We start from the raw sequence: 17,835 nt of genomic DNA, 5'->3' as shown, positions 1-17,835 counted from the left end.
AGGTTAGCTAGCCATTCTGGAACTTTCAGGTCTCGACACGGAGGATCGACACGGAGCTGCTCCTGCCTACACGTACGTGCACACGTAGTGTGGTACAGATATTTCTAACCAGCTGAAAAGGCCAATCATATCATAGGATGCACACCACTAGTTAACTAGGAGTGGCTTGCAGCAACTCGACGGCCAATAATATATCAGGATGTTGCTTTGTCACTCTCCTTTTTTGTGTTCGAATAACATGACTCATCACACACCGCATACAAGTGATGTTTTCCTTTTTGCTGGACCATACCGGTAGCTGGTGAGATGATGAACACCTGCCTAGTTAGCAGTTTTAGGCTGGACTTTTTAATTTCGTAAGCTGGACTTTTTTTATTTTTGTGGTAATACGATTTTCTTTCATTTTAATTTTGTTGGACGTGTTGTGGATGTGCATCGTGTTATGTAGAGGCCGGACATTTGCTCGGTGTGATGATATCACTTTGATATATCGATGAATGAAAAAGTTGGATTAAATTTTTTGGCATAGGTGAAGACTGGGCCGCCAGGATCGCACTTCCATGCGGAATTCTTAGTCTTCCTACTCGAAATGTCCAAATCTGATTCGTCTTCGCCTTCTTCTTCCTCCCAATTGAGCGGCCCCATCAGCATCGTCAAATTGGGCACGTGCGTCCTGAGGGGCAAAAGATAACTCCCATATAGTTGTCTTACCTTCACTTAGGTCGTGTCCCCGATGGTGCCATTCTCGTGCCGCTCTGCCCCCAATAATGTCATTTTATGTCGGCCCGACTCGGTCTATGAGGCTTGTGTCTTCTCGGCGACGCCATCCCACGCCATCTTTGGCTGCAGCTCGAACCTTGTCTCGCCTCCACCCAGCTCCATTGTCGTATCATATCGTTGCTAGTTCTGGGAAGATAATTATGTTCCCTATTGAGAAATAGCTAACACGCACTGTTTTAAGGTCCCGAATATTGGTGCTCCGTGATCCTAGCACACAATTACAAGGGCGGCGTGAAAACATTTCATGTTTTGTAGATAGTACACTGTTGCGAACCAATCTGTGGTTGGATGGTTAGAGGAACAGTGATATCCCCAACCGGCTTAGTCTCTTGAAGGTGTTCATAAAGGTAGAGTGTTCGTGTGTGTGCTCATAGGGATGCATGTGTACACGTATGTATGAGCGCTTGCATCTGCAGTGTGTTTAAAAAAAAAAGATAGCACGCTGTTTGGGGGTCCTGGTGCCATACCCACCAACCCCAGGTATATGGAAGCGTTGTTTCACATTTTCTGACCGTTTTCATATGTTGTAATGTACTCCCTCCATCAAATGTAAGGCTTCTTGACTTTTTCTAAATATTGTTGATCAAAGTTGCACATTAGCAAGCCAGGTTGCTGGCAAGAAATTTATTATTACTACTTTCCTCATTTGGAAGCAATCGAGCTCGCCAAGTGCACTGCATTTTATTTATTTTGTAAAGTATCAGATATGCTAGAATATAAATGCTTTTCATAAAGGGCGATGTATATACCAGCCGCAGCTTGGTTGGATGCATGGCTACTTTGCAGATTCTCCTGTTCCTTTTCGTAGAAACATTCGTAGAAGCAAGCAACTGCGAGTGCAGGGTGCGAAAAGTGTGAGGAAGCAACCATAAAGCCAAGAGAATGTTGGGATTAACAAGGTTAAAAGGTGAGATGCACAAAAGGTGATATAGAAAAGGAATTACCTGATATTTTGTTCAATTCCAGTCGCACTCACAGGTCTCTGGACCGACATGCATGGGGTGACCCTCGTCTCCGTGTCCTTTTTCACGCTTTAGAACAAATCGGATGCAAGTTTCACAAGCCTGAAGAAGAAGAAGAAGAAGAAGAAGATAGCCGGTAGAAGCCAAGATATACAACAATAAATAGTGATGAACAGTACAGCTATGTTGCTCATGTATTTTTTTTTCTGCCTCATGAATATGAGTTTGAACTTCAATTTTTACATATTTGTCAAACATAGCATTTGTAATGCCTTCGTACCAACAAAATCTCGTTTAGATATTTTTTACAACTTCCACACATGATTTTCACAAAAAGAATCATTGAAATTAAGTTTTCACTGAGTACTATATCTCCCGAAGAAGATCTACCTGGCAAGTGAGGAAATGGTTATACTACCGCTCGCTAAATGGTTACACTAGCATAGGGTAGCATTTTGGCGAGTTCATATATATCTTGTGCTTCCACACGCTAAATGCTCTCAGATTTAAAACAAATAACTTTTTTGAAGTCCTATTACAAATGTTCACAAGACATGTGTCTACAATCCCTAGAAAGTCAACTCCCAATTCGAAACACACATGGAAAAACAAAAAAGACAAACCAGGATGAGAATAGTGCATGTTTTTGTTTTTTATTTTATTTTTACGGCACTATACATATGGATTTCGTCCTTTTTGTTTCTTAACACGTATTTCGAATTTGGACTCAAACTTTTTTAGAGATTGTACGAAATTGGAAATAGTTTCGGTAATTTTTAAAACATTTAAATTTGTTTTCTACATGGTGGAGCATAAGAGCATTTAAGGTCTAAGCACAACCGATATGTTTCCAAATTTATTGTTCATCCAGGAGCACGTGAGCTCGGGTTCTATTTTGAATACCGTACGAGCACGTCCTTTTGTTCTCTAATATAAGTGCATTAGTTTTCCATTTTGTTGCCGGCTATTGCGGGCTGAATGCGACCAAATAATAATTGGCAAGACCAGTTCGAAGAATCACTCGTTTCACTCCGCCTCCTCTTGCTAAAAATTCAATTTTTTTAGACCGTCTTATTTTGTTTTTCTATGATATAAGAATGACCTAACACGTACAAAAAAAATTAACACGCGGAATTGATTTTGGACGATGGATGCAATGCATGCTGCCTGCTGGTGCCCTTGGACAAGTCTTGGTCAACCAGACATCCAACCAACACTGACCACGACTCGCCAGGGTAGGTACGTGTACAGTACTGCTTAGCATGGAATCAATCAATTATATTATTATTAAAAATAAAATCGATTTTCCTGTTCCCCGCAAAAAAAAAATCGATTTTCCTGTGCGGGAATTTAATGATTAATTTGATTTCAGCTAAATTATGGATGAAAAAAATGATCTAAATCAAAAGCAACTATTTTTAAAATGTAGACATGATCATGACCTTATGTGCGAACATAGTATATGTGGTTTGCATGAGGCTGAATAATAGTGTTAATGGATGCCTATGTGGCACACTTGGTAAAGTTGAATGCTGCATATCGAGAGAATTAGAGATAGTTAACATCAACTATTTAGGTATATAGGGTTTCATTTAAAATATATTATTAATTTTCCAACAAAAACACTCTGCCACATCATACCCGTGTATGATTTTTCCCTGAAAAAAGCCTTTGATCTATTAACAATATGTATCGATGGCACACAAAGATCTCCTTAAGTAAAAAATATATATAACCAAATCCATAAACCATCTAGCAACAACTACAAGCATTGGGGCAAGCCGAAGACACTGTCATAATCGGCCCTCCGTCATGAAAACCAGGCAAACCATGTTGTAATAAGTCGTCATCCTAAGGCTAACAGCGCACGAAAACAACGATAGTCGTCAATGATGAGAAGCATAAATCAAAAGGGCCATACATCCAAAATAGACCAACGACAACAAGGGCTACCCGAATCAAGATGGATCAACTGAAGACAAAAGCCGACCAAATTTCAACAGACCCATCGGAGACCAACACCGACCATATCTAAGAGGATCAAACGAGATCACATTATTTTAACCTAGGGATGCCTCCATTTCGTCGTCCTGACCAAGAAACTAAAACTACAGCAAGGACGAGTGCGCCCTCATCGGCAGGGGGTGGGGTCTCCTACACATCCTGTTGGAAATATGCCCTAGAGGCAATAATAAATTGGTTATTATTATATTTCATTGTTCATGATAACTGTTTATTATCCATGCTAGAATTGTATTGATAGGAAACTCAGATACATGTGTGGATACATAGACAACACTATGTCCCTAGTAAGCCTCTAGTTGACTAGCTCGTTGATCAATAAGATGGTTACGGTTTCCTGACTATGGACATTGGATGTCGTTGATAATGGGATCACATCATTAGGAGAATGATGTGATGGGCAAGACCCAATCCTAAGCCTAGCACAAAGATCGTGTAGTTCGTATGCTAAAGCTTTTCTATTGTCAAGTATCATTTCCTTAGATCATGAGATTGTGCAACTCCCGGATACCGTAGGAGTGCTTTGGGTGTGCCAAACGTCACAACGTAACTGGGTGGCTATAAAGGTTCACTACAGGTATCTCCGAAAGTGTCTGTTGGGTTGGCACGAATCGAGACTGGGATTTGTCACTCCGTGTAACGGAGAGGTATCTCTGGGCCCACTCGGTAGGACATCATCATAATGTGCACAATGTGACCAAGGAGTTGACCACGGGATGATGTGTTACGGAACGAGTAAAGAGACTTGCCGGTAACGAGATTGAACAAGGTATCGGGATACCGACGATCGAATCTCGGGCAAGTACAATACCGCTGGACAAAGGGAATTGAATACGGGATTGATTGAATCCTCGACATCGTGGTTTATCCGATGAGATCATCGTAGAACATGTGGGAGCCAACATGGTTATCCAGATCCCGCTGTTGGTTATTGGCCGGAGAGTTGTCTCGGTCATGTCTGCATGGTTCTCGAACCCGTAGGGTCTACACACTTAAGGCTCGATGACGCTAGGGTTATTAGGAAGACTTGTATGTGATTACCGAATGTTGTTCGGAGTCCCGGATGAGATCCCGGACGTCACGAGGAGTTTCGAAATGGTACGGAGGTAAAGATTTATATATGGAAAGTTGTTGTTCGGGTTCCGGGAAAAGTTCGGTTTTTTCCGGTATTGTACCGGGAAGCTACCGGAAGGTTCCGGAGGATTCCGGAGGGGTCCAGAAAATGTTCCACCACGTCCAATATAGCAGCATGGGCCGTAGGGGGGTTCCCTAACCTTAATGGGCCAAAGGCACCAGCCCCCCCAAGGCCCATGCGCATGGGAGAGGGGAAACCCTAAGGGGGAGGGCCTCCACTTGACTTGGGAGGCACTCCTCCCCCCCTTGGCCGCCGCTCCCAACCCTAGATGGGATCTAGGGGGGACGGCCCCCTCTCTCCCCACCTATAAATAGTGGAGGGGTGGGAGGGCGGCCAAACCCTTGAACCTGGCGCAGCCCCTCCCCTCCAATACCTCTCCTCCTCCGCGTGAGCTTGGCGAAGCCCTGCCAGAGAACTGCCACTCCATCACCACCACGCCGTCGTGCTGCTATTGGACCCTCTTCCTCAACCTCTCCCTCCTCCTTGCTGGATCAAGGCGTGGGAGACGTCTCCGTTCCATACGTGTGTTGAACGCGGAGGTGCCGTCCGTTCGGCGCTAGGATCATCGGTGATTTGGATCACGACGAGTACGACTCCATCAACCCCGTTCACTTGAACACTTCCGCTTAGCGATCTATAAGGGTATGTAGATGCACTCTCCTTCCCCTCGTTTCTAGATGACTCCATAGATAGATCTTGGTGATGCGTAGAAAATTTTAAATTTCTGCTACGATCCCCAACAGTGGCATCATGAGCTAGGTCTATGCGTAGTTTCTATGCACGAGTAGAACACAAAGCAGTTGTGGGCGTCGATATTGTCAATTTACTTGTCGTTACTAGTCTTATCTTGATTCGGTGGCATCGTGGGATGGAGCGGCCCGGACCGACCTTACACGTACTCTTACGTGAGACTGGTTCCCCCGACTGACATGCACTAGTTGCATAAGGTGGCTAGCGGGTGTCTGTCTCTCCCACTTTAGTCGGATCAGATTCGATGAAAAGAGTCCTTATGAAGGGTAAATAGAAATTGGCATATCACGTTGTGGTTTTCGCGTAGGTAAGAAACGTTCTTGCTAGAAACCTATAGCAGCCACGTAAAAACTTGCAACAACAATTAGAGGACGTCTAACTTGTTTTTGCAGCATATGCCTTGTGATGTGATATGGCCAAAAGGATGTGATGAATGATATATGTGATGTATGAGATTGATCATGTTCTTGTAATAGGAATCACGACTTGCATGTCGATGAGTATGACAACCGGCAGGAGCCATAGGAGTTGTCTTAATTTATTTATGACCTGCGTGTCAACATAAACGTCATGTAATTACTTTACTTTATTGCTAAAGCGTTAGCCATAGTAGTAGAAGTAATAGATGACGAGACAACTTCAAGAAGACACGATGATGGAGATCATGATGATGGAGATCATGGTGTCATGGCGGTGACAACGATGATCATGGAGCCCCGAAGATGGAGATCAAAAAGAGCAAAATGATATTGGCCATATCATGTCACTATTTGATTGCATGTGATGTTTATCATGTTTTACATCTTATTTGCTTAGAACGACGATAGCTTAAATAAGATGATCCCTCACTAAAATTTCAAGAAAAGTGTTCCCCCTAACTGTGCACCGTTGCGAAGGTTCGTTGTTTCGAAGCACCACGTGATGATCGGGTGTGATAGATTCTAACGTTCGAATACAACGGGTGTTGACGAGCCTAGCATGTACAGACATGGCCTCGGAACACATGCGAAACACTTAGGTTGACTTGACGAGCCTAGCATGTATAGACATGGCCTCGGAACACGGAAGACCGAAAGGTCGAACATGAGTCGTATAGAAGATATGATCAACATGAGATGTTCACCGTTGATGACTAGTCCGTCTCACGTGATGACCGGACACGACCTAGTCGATTCGGATCATGTTTCACTTAGATGACTAGAGGGATGTCTATCTGAGTGGGAGTTCATTAAATTAATTTGATTAGATGAACTCAATTATCATGAACATAGTCTAAATTTTCTTCGCAAATATGTTGTAGATAAATAGCTCACGTTGTAGCTCCCTGTTTCAATACGTTCCTAGAGAAAGATTAAGTTGAAAGATATTGTAAGCAATGATGCGGACTAGGTCCGTAGTCCGAGGAGTGTCCTCACTGCTACACAGAAGGCTTACGTCTTTGATGCACTGCTCGATGTGCAAACCCCTACAACATCGTCTGTGGATGTTGTGAACACCTGATAGACACATTCTGATGACTACCTGATAGTTTAGTGCACCATACTTTACGACTTAGAATCGGGATTCCAATGACGTTTTGAACGCCATAGAACATATGAGATGTTCCAAGAGCTGAAATTGGGATTTCAGGCTCATGCCCGTGTTGAGAGGTGTGAGACCTCTGACAAGTTCTTTTGCCAACAAGATGGAGGAGAATAGCTCAGCTAGTGAGCATGTGCTCAGAATGTCTGGGTGCTACAATCACTTAAATCAAGTGGGAGTTAAACTTCCAGATAAGATAGTGATTGATAGAGTTCTCTAGCCACTATCACTAAGCTACTAGATCTTCGTGATGAACTATGACATGCAAGGGATGGAGTTGATCCCGGAGCTGTTCGCGGTGCTTAAGACCGCAAAAGGTAGAAATCAAGAAGGAGCATCAAGTGTTGATGGTTTAACAAGACCACTGGTTTCAAGAAGGGCAAGGGCTAGAAGGAAAACTTCATGGATGGCAAACCAGTTGCCGCTCCAGTGAAGGAACCCAAGGTTGAACCCAAACCCGAGACTAGGTGCTTCTATTGTAAGGGGAACGGTCACTGGTAGCGGAATTACCCCAAATGCATGGTAGATAAGAAGGCTGGCAACTTCAACAAAGTATATACGTGTTATTAATGTGTACCTCACTAGTACTCCTGGTAGCACCTGGGTATTGGATACCGGTTCAGTTGCTATTATTGGTGACTTGAAGCAAAAGCTACGAACTAAACGGAGACTGGCTAAGGGCGAGGTGACGATGTGTGTTGGAAGTGTTTCCAAAGTTGATGAGATCATCATCGCACGCTACGTCTGCCTTCGGGATTAGTATTGAACCTAGATAAATGTTATCAGGTGTCTACGTTAAGCATGAATATGATTAGATCATGTTCATTGCAATACAGTTATTCATTTAAGTTAGAGAATAATGGTTATTCTGTTTACATGAATAATACCTTTCATGGTCATGCACCCTATGTGAATGGTTCATTGAATCTCGGTCGTGGTAATACACATGTTCACGCCAAAAGATGTAGAGTTAATAATGATAGTACCACTTTGTTGTGGCACTGCCGCTTAGGTCATATTGGCGTAAGATGCATGAAGAAACTCCATATCGATGGATGTTTGGAGTCACTTGATTTTGAATCGCTTGACACATGCGAGCCATGCCTCATGGGCAGGAGGACTAAGACCCCGTTTCTAGGTACAATGAAACGGGCAAGTGACTTGTTGGAAATCATACATACTGATGCGTGTGATCCAATGAGAATTGAAGTGTGCGGTGGATATCGCTATTTTCTCATCTTCACTGACGATTTGGGTAGATATAGGTATATTTACTTAGTGAAGCACAAGTCTGAAACGTTTGAAAAGTTCAAGCGATTTCAGAGTGAAGTTAAGAATCATCATAACAAGAAGATCAAATTCCTACGATCTGATCGATGAGAATTTCTGAGTTATGAGTTTGGCAAACACTTAAGACATTGTGGAATTGTTTCACAGTTGAAGCCACCTGGAACACCACAGGGTAATGGTGTGTCCGGACGTCATAAACGAACCTTATGAGATAGGGTGCGATCTATGATGTCTCCTACCGATCTACCGTTTTCATTTTGAGGTTATGCGTTAGAGACAGCTGCATTCACTTTAGATAGGACACCATCTAAGTCCGTTGAGACGATGTCGTAAGAATATGGTTTGGCAAGAAACCAAAGTTGTCGTTTCGTGATGTTTGGGGCTGTGATGCTTAAGGCTTCAGTCGGAGAAGCTCGAACCCAAAGCGGACAAACACATCTTCATAGGATACCCAAGGGTGACAGTTGGGTATACCTTCTATCTCAGATCCGAGGGAAAATTGTTTGTCGCTAAGAACGGGTCCTTTCTCGAGAAGGAGTTTCTCTCAAAAGAATTGAGTGGGAGGAAGATAGAACTTGATGAGGTTGTCGAACCTTTACTTCAACCAGAGAGTGATGCAACACAGAAAGATGTTTTTTGTGGCGCCTACGTCTGTTGAATAGGAAGTTAATGATAGTGATCATAAAGCTTCGGATCAAGTTGCTATCGAACCTCGTAGGTCAACAAGGATATGTACTACTCCTAAGTGGTACAGTAATCCTGTCATAGATATCATGTTGTTAGACAACAATAAACCTACGAGCTATGGAGAAGAGATGGTGGGCCCGTATTCTAAAAAATGGTTAGAAGCCATGAAATCTGAGATAGGATCCATATATCAGAACAAAGTATGGACTTTGGTGGACTTGCCCGATGATCAGCGAGCCATTGAGATAAATGGATCTTTAAGAAGAAGACGGACGTGGGCGGTAATGTTACCGTCTATGAAGCTCGACTTGTGGGAAAGAGTCTTTTCACAAGTTCAAGGAGTTGACTACGATGAGAATTTCTCACCCGTAGCGATGCTTAAGTCCATCGGAATCAAGTTAGCATTAGCTGTATTTTTCGATTATGAAATCTTACAGATGGATGTCAAAACAAGTTTTCTTACCAGTTTTCGTAAGAAAAGTTGTATGTGATACAATAAAAGGTTTTGTCGATCCTAAAGATGCTAAAAGGTATGCTGGCTCCAGCAATCCTTCTATGGAGTAGAGCAAGCATCTCGGAATCGGAATATATGCTTTGATGGAGTGATCAAAGCTTTTAGGTTTATACAATGTTTGTTAGAAACTTGTATTTACAAGAAAGTGAGTGGGAGCACTACAATATTTCTGATAAGTATATGTGGATGACATATTGTTGATTTGAAATGATGTAGAATTTCTGGAAAGCATAAACGGTTGTTTGAAGAGTGTTTTTCAAAGGAAGACCTGGATAAAGCTGCTTACATATTGGGCATCAAGATCTACAGAGATAGATCAAAACGCCTGATGATACTTTCAAAGAACGCACACCTTGACATGTTTTGAAGGAGTTCAAAATACATCAGTCAAAGAAGGGGTTCTTACCTGAGTTGTAAGGTGTGAAGTTGAGTAAGACTCAAAGCTTGACCACGGCAGAAGAAAGAAGAAGGACGAAGGTCGTCCCCTATGCTCTTGTCATAGGCTCTATACGGTATACCATGCTGAAGTACCGCACCTAATGTGTGCCTTGCCACATGTCTGGCAAGAGGGTACAAAGGTGATCTAGGACTGGATCACCAGATAGCGGTCAAAATTGTCCTTAGAGGAATAAGGAAATGTTTCCCGGTTATGCAGGTGATAAAGAGTTCGACATAAAGAGTTACGTCGATGCAAGCTTAACACCTATCCGGATAGCTCTGAGTAGAGATACCGGATAAGTATAACGGAGCAATAATTTGGAATAGCTCCAAGTGGAACGTGGTAGCAGCATCTACGATATAAAGTTTTGCGAAATACATAGGGATATGAATATGGCAAGAGCCGTTGACTACAACCTCTCTCACAAGCATAACATGATCAAACCCAGAACTCTTTGAGTGTTTATCACATAGTGATGTGAACTAGATCATTGAGTCTAGTAGACTCTTGGATGTTGGTCACATGGCGATGTGACCTGTGAGTGTTAATCACATGGCGATGTAAACTAGATTATTGACTCTAGTGCAAGTGGGAGGCTGTTGGAAATATGCCCTAGAGGCAATAATAAATTGGTTATTATTATATTTCATTGTTCATGATAACTGTTTATTATCCATACTAGAATTGTATTGATAGGAAACTCAGATACATGTGTGGATACATAGACAACACCATGTCCCTAGTAAGCCTCTAGTTGACTAGCTCGTTGATCAATAAGATGGTTACGTTTTCCTGACCATGGACATTGGATGTCGTTGATAACAGGATCACATCATTAGGAGAATGATGTGATGGACAAGACCCAATCCTAAGCCTAGCACAAAGATCGTGTAGTTCGTATGCTAAAGCTTTTCTATTGTCAAGTATCATTTCCTTAGACCATGAGATTGTGCAACTCCCGGATACCGTAGGAGTGCTTTGGGTGTGCCAAACGTCACAACGTAACTGGGTGGCTATAAAGGTTCACTACAGGTATCTCCGAAAGTGTCTGTTGGGTTGGCACGAATCGAGACTGGGATTTGTCACTCCGTGTAATGGAGAGGTATCTCTGGGCCCACTCGGTAGGACATCATCATAATGTGCACAATGTGACCAAGGAGTTGATCACAGGATGATGTGTTACGGAACGAGTAAAGAGACTTGCCGGTAACGAGATTGAACAAGGTATCGGGATACCAACGATCGAATCTCGGGCAAGTACAATACCGCTGGACAAAGGGAATTGAATACGGGATTGATTGAATCCTCGACATCGTGGTTCATCCGATGAGATCATCGTGGAACATGTGGGAGCCAACATGGGTATCCATATCCCGCTGTTGGTTATTGACCGGAGAGTTGTCTCGATCATGTCTGCATGGTTCCTGAACCCATAGGGTCTACACACTTAAGGTTCGATGACGCTAGGGTTATTAGGAAGACTTGTATGTGATTACCGAATGTTGTTCGGAGTCCCGGATGAGATCCCGGACGTCACGAGGAGTTCCAGAATGGTCCGAAGGTAAATATTTATATATGGAAAGTTGTTGTTCGGGTTCCGGGAAAAGTTCGGTTTTTTCTGGTATTGTACCGGGAAGCTACCGGAAGGTTCCGGAGGATTCCGGAGGTCCGGAAAATGTTCCACCACATCCAATACAGCAGCATGGGCTGTAGGGGGGTGCCCTAACCTTAATGGGCCAAGGGCACCAGCCCCCCCCCCCAAGGCCCATGCGCATGGGAGAGGGGAAACCCTAAGGGGGAGGGCCTCCACTTGACTTGGGAGGCACTCCTTCCCCCTTGGCCGCCGCTCCCAACCCTAGATGGGATCTAGGGGGGCCGGCCCCCTCTCTCCCCACCTATAAATAGTGGAGGGGTGGGAGGGCGGCCACACCCTTGAACCTGGCGCAACCTCTCCCCTCCAATACCTCTCCTCCTCCGCGTGAGCTTGGCGAAGCCCTGCCGGAGAACTGCCACTCCATCACCACCACGCCGTCGTGATGCTATTGGACCCTCTTCCTCAACCTCTCCCTCCTCCTTGCTGGATCAAGGCGTGGGAGACGTCTCCGTTCCGTAGGTGTGTTGAACGCGGAGGTGCCGTCCGTTCGGCGCTAGGATCATCGGTGATTTGGATCACGACGAGTACGACTCCATCAACCCCGTTCACTTGAACGCTTCCGCTTAGCGATCTATAAGGGTATGTAGATGCACTCTCCTTCCCCTCGTTGCTAGATTACTCCATAGATAGATCTTGGTGATGCGTAGAAAATTTTAAATTTCTGCTACGATCCCCAACACATCCATGTCCAATAGGACCAGTGGAGACGGGACAGAAGAACATTGATGCTGGCGAGGGGGCTGAAAGCTTACTATTCCCACAATCACGTGTGGCGGGAGATGTGAACATTTTGCTTGGTTTCCCTTAAACATGTGCTTCAATTTCAGGCGTCCTTTGGTTTGGAGGAATTTCATAGGAATTATAGAGGATAGGATTCTTATAGGATTTTTTTCCTTTAGAGCTCTTTGGTTCATAGAGCTCTTTGGTTCATAGGAATGGATTCCTATTCCTTCATAGGATTTGTTCCTATCCTCCACATTTCATAGGAAAATAAAAATGAGCCTAGACTCAATGGAAAATTTTCTTTGGTGTGAACCAAATGACATCTTGTTTCCTATTCCTATTCATAGGATTTGAGATACATGTCATCTCATTCCTACAAATTTCCTATTCCTATGATAATCCTATCCTATGAACCAAAAGAGGCCTCACATTGTATTTTTGTTTGATTTTAACCTAAATAAAATAAGAATATACCGGATAATGCCCGTGCTTTGATTGCACAAGTATTATATTGTAAAGTAGATGCATTTTGTGTCCAATTAAGGCAAAAAAACTGCAGTAAAAAGTGAGTCGTTCTGCACGGTCGTTAGTGAACCCACAAATTCACAAATATTGAAATTCATAGGCAAGGGATGGCCTGTCTTATACATCTGCGGCAAAATTTTCATGCTATATAGAGGATCAATCAGGGGTCTCCCCTTTTCCGAAATTTTTTTGAGGATCAATGCATCGTATCTTTTTCAACATTTATTATAGGCTTGATATCTTATCTTGTATTAATGTTGAAAGGAGCCTTTTATTTCTTAAGTGTGGCCTGTTAATCTTATCCCGCATCAATTAATTAAAGTGAATATGACGTAATCAGCTACGTGACTATGGTATAAACGCCGAGACTTTTTTCGCTGAAAAATTGTTAGACTTGCTCTTGTTTCGTACTATTCCATGAGGTTTCTTGCGAAAATCAGCCTAACATGTTCAAAAATCTAATGCTCAATTTGTAGTGGAATGTTTTAACTAAATTGACAACTCTTTTTTTTTAACACTTGCGAACAAGATTTTGGGCATAATTTTGTTTGTCAAGAACTACAAAATTTTGTAGAGCAAATGCACACAAAATCCACACATAATTTTGTAATCCTACTCAAACTAGAGTATGTAGTAAATGTTTGCACTTAGCGGCGGTTTCCTTGTTTTCATCGCTCACGAAATCCAAAGCAAAGGAAACAAGGACGCCCAATAAAAGCCAAGGGAAACCCAAAAGAGACCATCCCACTTCACACTCCCGAAGCTCGGCCGCCTCCTGTCCTCTCCTCTCCTGCATGCTCGCCGCCGGCGATGCCCGGCCCGCTCAAGCGCCCCTCCCTCGGCCGCCTGCTCGCCGCCCTCCGCTCGCCGTCCCGCGTCCCGGTCCAGACCGGCTTCCCCACCTCCCTCGCCGACCTCGTCGTCAAGAACCATGGCCGCCTCAGGAAGCCCCGCAAGCCGCGCCGCCCCACCGCCCTGGCGCTGCCCCCGTCTCCGCCGGAGACCCCGGTGGACGTAGGGGAGACTCCTTCGCTGCCGCCATCGCCCGGGCCGCTCTCGCCGGTGGTCGTGGAGGAGTCCTCGGCCCCGGTGGTGCGGCGGCTCGACGCGCGTAAAGGCGCCGCCTTCTTCCGGCCCCGCCCGGAGCTCCTCGCGCTCGGCGGGGCCGTGGCGCTCGCGCTCCTCGCCGTGTGGAGGGAGGGGACCGTCGCGGCCTTCACCATCGCCTCGCTGTCGTTGCTCTGGATCGAGTCGGCCTCCCGCCGGCGTCGGCGCTCCTCGCGCCCGGCGGAGCTGCCCGATTCGCGCGGCCCCGCCCCCGTCTCGCCGATCCGGGAGGCGGAAGAAGCGCCCGGGCCATCCAGCTGCTCCGATTCCGACAGGAACAGCGAGGCCCCCTCCCCTCGGCCCTCCGGCGGCGAAGATCCGGCCACCCCCAAGAGGAAACCGAGGAGGTCGCTGAGGAAGATAATCTCCAAGACGCTGCAGAAGAAGCCCAAGGCGAAGGATGCCTCATGCTCTACCGACGGCGAGGTCGAGCAGCCGGAGCCAGTTAGAACCGAGGCCTTTGTAATTCCAGCCCCTTCCTTGGCCGAGCAGACGCCGTCGGAACCAAGCACAGGATCGTCGGTGGAGATGAAGATGGAGATGGAAAGGCGAGGGGGCAGATTCCCCCTGGCGGCGTTCGTCCCGGTCATCCTCGCGGGCCTCGCCGCCGGGAAGCTCCCGGCGACGGCGCTGGCCGTGCTCTGCGTGGCCTTCTTCGGCTCGCGCCGTCGAGCGAATTTAGGCCGCCAGTAACCCGCCGAGTGAGAGAGATCCGATCCCCTCGAAACCGTCCGTTTGTAAAAAATCAGAGACAGAAGAAGAAGAACAAATCCATACATGCTGAATGTTGATCCGGCTTTTCCACCGTTTGTAAAATTCTGCTGTCATGCCTGAATTTCTCTCCCGTGTGCAGCGCGGCATGTTGGATTGAAACAGTTCTTGGCTGACAGCGATCGTGCAAAACCGTTAGCGCGTGACCACAGCTCGCAAGTCAGACGCGACGGTGTCGATGGATGGATGTATCTACGGGATGAAATGGAATTAAACTGAAATTCTGTCGGCGTCAGGCATTCAACCCTCGAGGGAGCCCACATCATCATGCTATCTGAGTGGACTGGTCTTTTCTGCAGCAGAGTGATTAATTGTACTAGCAAATATCATCAGACGGATCAACCAATAATTTGCATCCGAGAGGAGAGGAGAGGAAACAAATTTGGGTGTTTTCCATGTGCGTGGTGGCAACACCAACCACAGCACGACAGACACAGCAGCAGCAGATTCAGCAAGTTCTTGGTGAGAAACTGTGTCCGTCATCTTGATAAACAATGCGCGTGCTGTGGTCTGTGCCTGTCGGCTACAAGTTCTTGGTGATAAAGGAGGGTCCTTGTGATTCTGAGGTACAAGTATGTAGATCATGCCTGTCAGTGGTTGGGTTTCAGGCATTTCGTCTGCAAGATCGTGATGAACTACCAAACAACTTTCCTGGAAACAGCAAGCTGCAATCAGCCTCGCCTCTGCAACACTTGCTTTTAATTCTGCATCTTCAGTTAGTTCCACAGATTAATTGTGGGGAAAACAACTTGAACCACAGAATGAACATCAACCAATCATCTTTCTCATGTACATTACGGTGCACTGACTTGTGTTTGCGATGTCATGTCCATATGTAAGATGATTGCTGAGGTAAGAGATAATGGTATGTAATTAAGCTTGTCACACTTAAGATAAGAGTACAAGACATGTTTCTCTGTTTATTTTTTTGCGAGAAGACATGTTTCTCTGTTAATAACGACATGTCAGCTCTTATTCTCTAATAAGGCATCACAGTTGACAAGTCACAAGGAACATCAAATGGAAGAATTTTATCCATGATATGAAATGAAACGTAATGGAATTAAACTGAAATGCTGTCGGCGTCAGGTATTCAGCTCACATCATCATACTACCTGAGTTGATTGGTCTCTCGTTTTTCTTGCTTTCATTAGGCGATGCGTGCATTACGATCAATCAACCAATAATAGCATTTGCATCCACACCAAATGTGGGTGTTTTCCATGTGTGTAAGTTTCCGTGCTGGTAACACCAACCACACCACGACAGACAGAGATCAGATTCAGGTTCTTGGTGAGAAAATATCGTGGTCATCTTCTTGATACTTAACTGATAAACAATCAGCGTGCTGTGTCTGTCGGCTACATGTTCTTCAGTGTAGCATCGATCCTATGGATTCTGAGTGTAAGATCATGTCTGTCAGTGGTTGGGTTTCAGATATCTCGTGTGCAAGATCGCGATGAACTCTGAACTGAAACCAGCTTTCCTGGAAACAGCATATGCTGCCTCTGCAACAATCGTTTCTCTGCATCTTGAAGCCGCACAAATGTACGCACTTTCCATACTTTTGATCGCCATCAACCAATCATCTTATCCTGTACAATAAGGTGATATCACCACACTTATCTTGGCGACGTCATGTCCGTACGTAAGATGATTGCTGAGCGAAAGGATCGCTTGAAATAAGACATGTTTTGGCTGCATACATCTTCCATATGCAGAGGTCGAGGGTCATCCTTTTTTTCTTTTTTTCTAAAAAAAGATAAGACGTGTTTCTTTGGTTTTTTTTTAAAGAAGGATGATCTCCGGCCTCTGCATCTGAACGATGCATACGGCCACTTTATTAATTATTCTTATAAGACCTTACAAAGTCATACAACAGTAAGACTAAAGCCAACGTCTAAGCAACAAATGTCGCTACACCTATCCAGTTGATGAAGGGCGTGGATAGCCTGGGCCTAATTTCAAACAGACATCACAACCAAGCCTAACATCTAAGACCTAAGACCCCAACCTAGCCACTTGCCGGGTATGGGACACACACTGGTCCGGCGTGCTCTCAGAGGCCGCCGCCACCAATTGCCACCGTCCCATCTTCAGAACTGTACTGATGCATCAACCTTGCTCGGTCTAGCTATCGTCGACGCCACCATGGCGCCCAACGGCACCTCCTCCCTGCGCGCAAACAGCTGAGCACGTCGCGGTCGCCACTGATACACCTCAGCGCCATGCTGCCAAGTATCATCAGCCGACACAGCTTGAAGTCCTTGAAACATCTGTCGTGCGTAGCACCTACCGACCAAGCATGACAAAGCGTAGCACCTGTCGGTCAGGCATGACTTGATATCTCCACCGAAACTCCGTGCAAGACGTGTTTCTCTGTTAACAAGATGTCAGCGCTTATTCGCATAATCTTTTTCCGTACTTAATTTTAAGCATTACATAATACTAGAGACATGTCAGCATTGTTGTCGCCGTCAATACAATAAGAGAAAAGGTTATTGATGGTTAGCGGTTGCGGAATTTTTTTAGTAGGGGCGTATACGACGACCTTACACTGAAGTGTTTTGTAAATAGGTAATGTCGAATTGTGGGTGTGATCTACTTGTATGTTAGGATCAAGGCACGGGGCAAGCTTGTCAAGACTAGCTAGGTCCACTCTCGACTCCGGGTCGGCTAGGACTCCTCCGATGTCGATAGTAGGGCTCCCATGGAGCTATGTCTCTTCTGAAAAATGGAATGGAAATCCTGTCGGCGTCAGGCATTCAACACTGGGGGAGCCTACACCATCAAACCATCACAGTACCTGAGTTGATTAGTCCTCTTTTCTTTTTGTGTAGAGTGATTAGTCATATGCATACACTCACACAGGCCGGTCCATACATATTCGGGGCC

At 45.1% G+C, this 17,835-nt stretch overlaps 1 protein-coding gene across 1 annotated transcript; it reads left to right on the top strand.

Moving 5' to 3' along the window:
• Window positions 1-13,776: 13,776 nt before the first annotated feature.
• LOC123102027 (uncharacterized) lies at window positions 13,777-14,985 on the top strand. The gene has a single exon (XM_044523293.1). It carries the CDS (start codon window positions 13,873-13,875, stop codon window positions 14,860-14,862), a length of 990 nt encoding a protein of 329 aa, XP_044379228.1. The 5' UTR covers window positions 13,777-13,872; the 3' UTR covers window positions 14,863-14,985.
• Window positions 14,986-17,835: the final 2,850 nt, after the last annotated feature.

Source organism: Triticum aestivum, chromosome 5A (assembly GCF_018294505.1).
Source record: "Triticum aestivum cultivar Chinese Spring chromosome 5A, IWGSC CS RefSeq v2.1, whole genome shotgun sequence".
In the NCBI taxonomy this organism is placed as follows: domain Eukaryota; kingdom Viridiplantae; phylum Streptophyta; class Magnoliopsida; order Poales; family Poaceae; genus Triticum; species Triticum aestivum.
Note: the sequence above shows the minus strand (reverse complement) of the source record. Positions and strands in the feature narration are given on the sequence as shown.

What these genes read in the sequence shown, in the direction of transcription:
- LOC123102027 (XM_044523293.1), top strand. Translation starts at nt 13,873, where the DNA reads ATGCCCGGCCCGCTCAAGCGCCCCTCCCTCGGCCGCCTGCTCGCCGCC.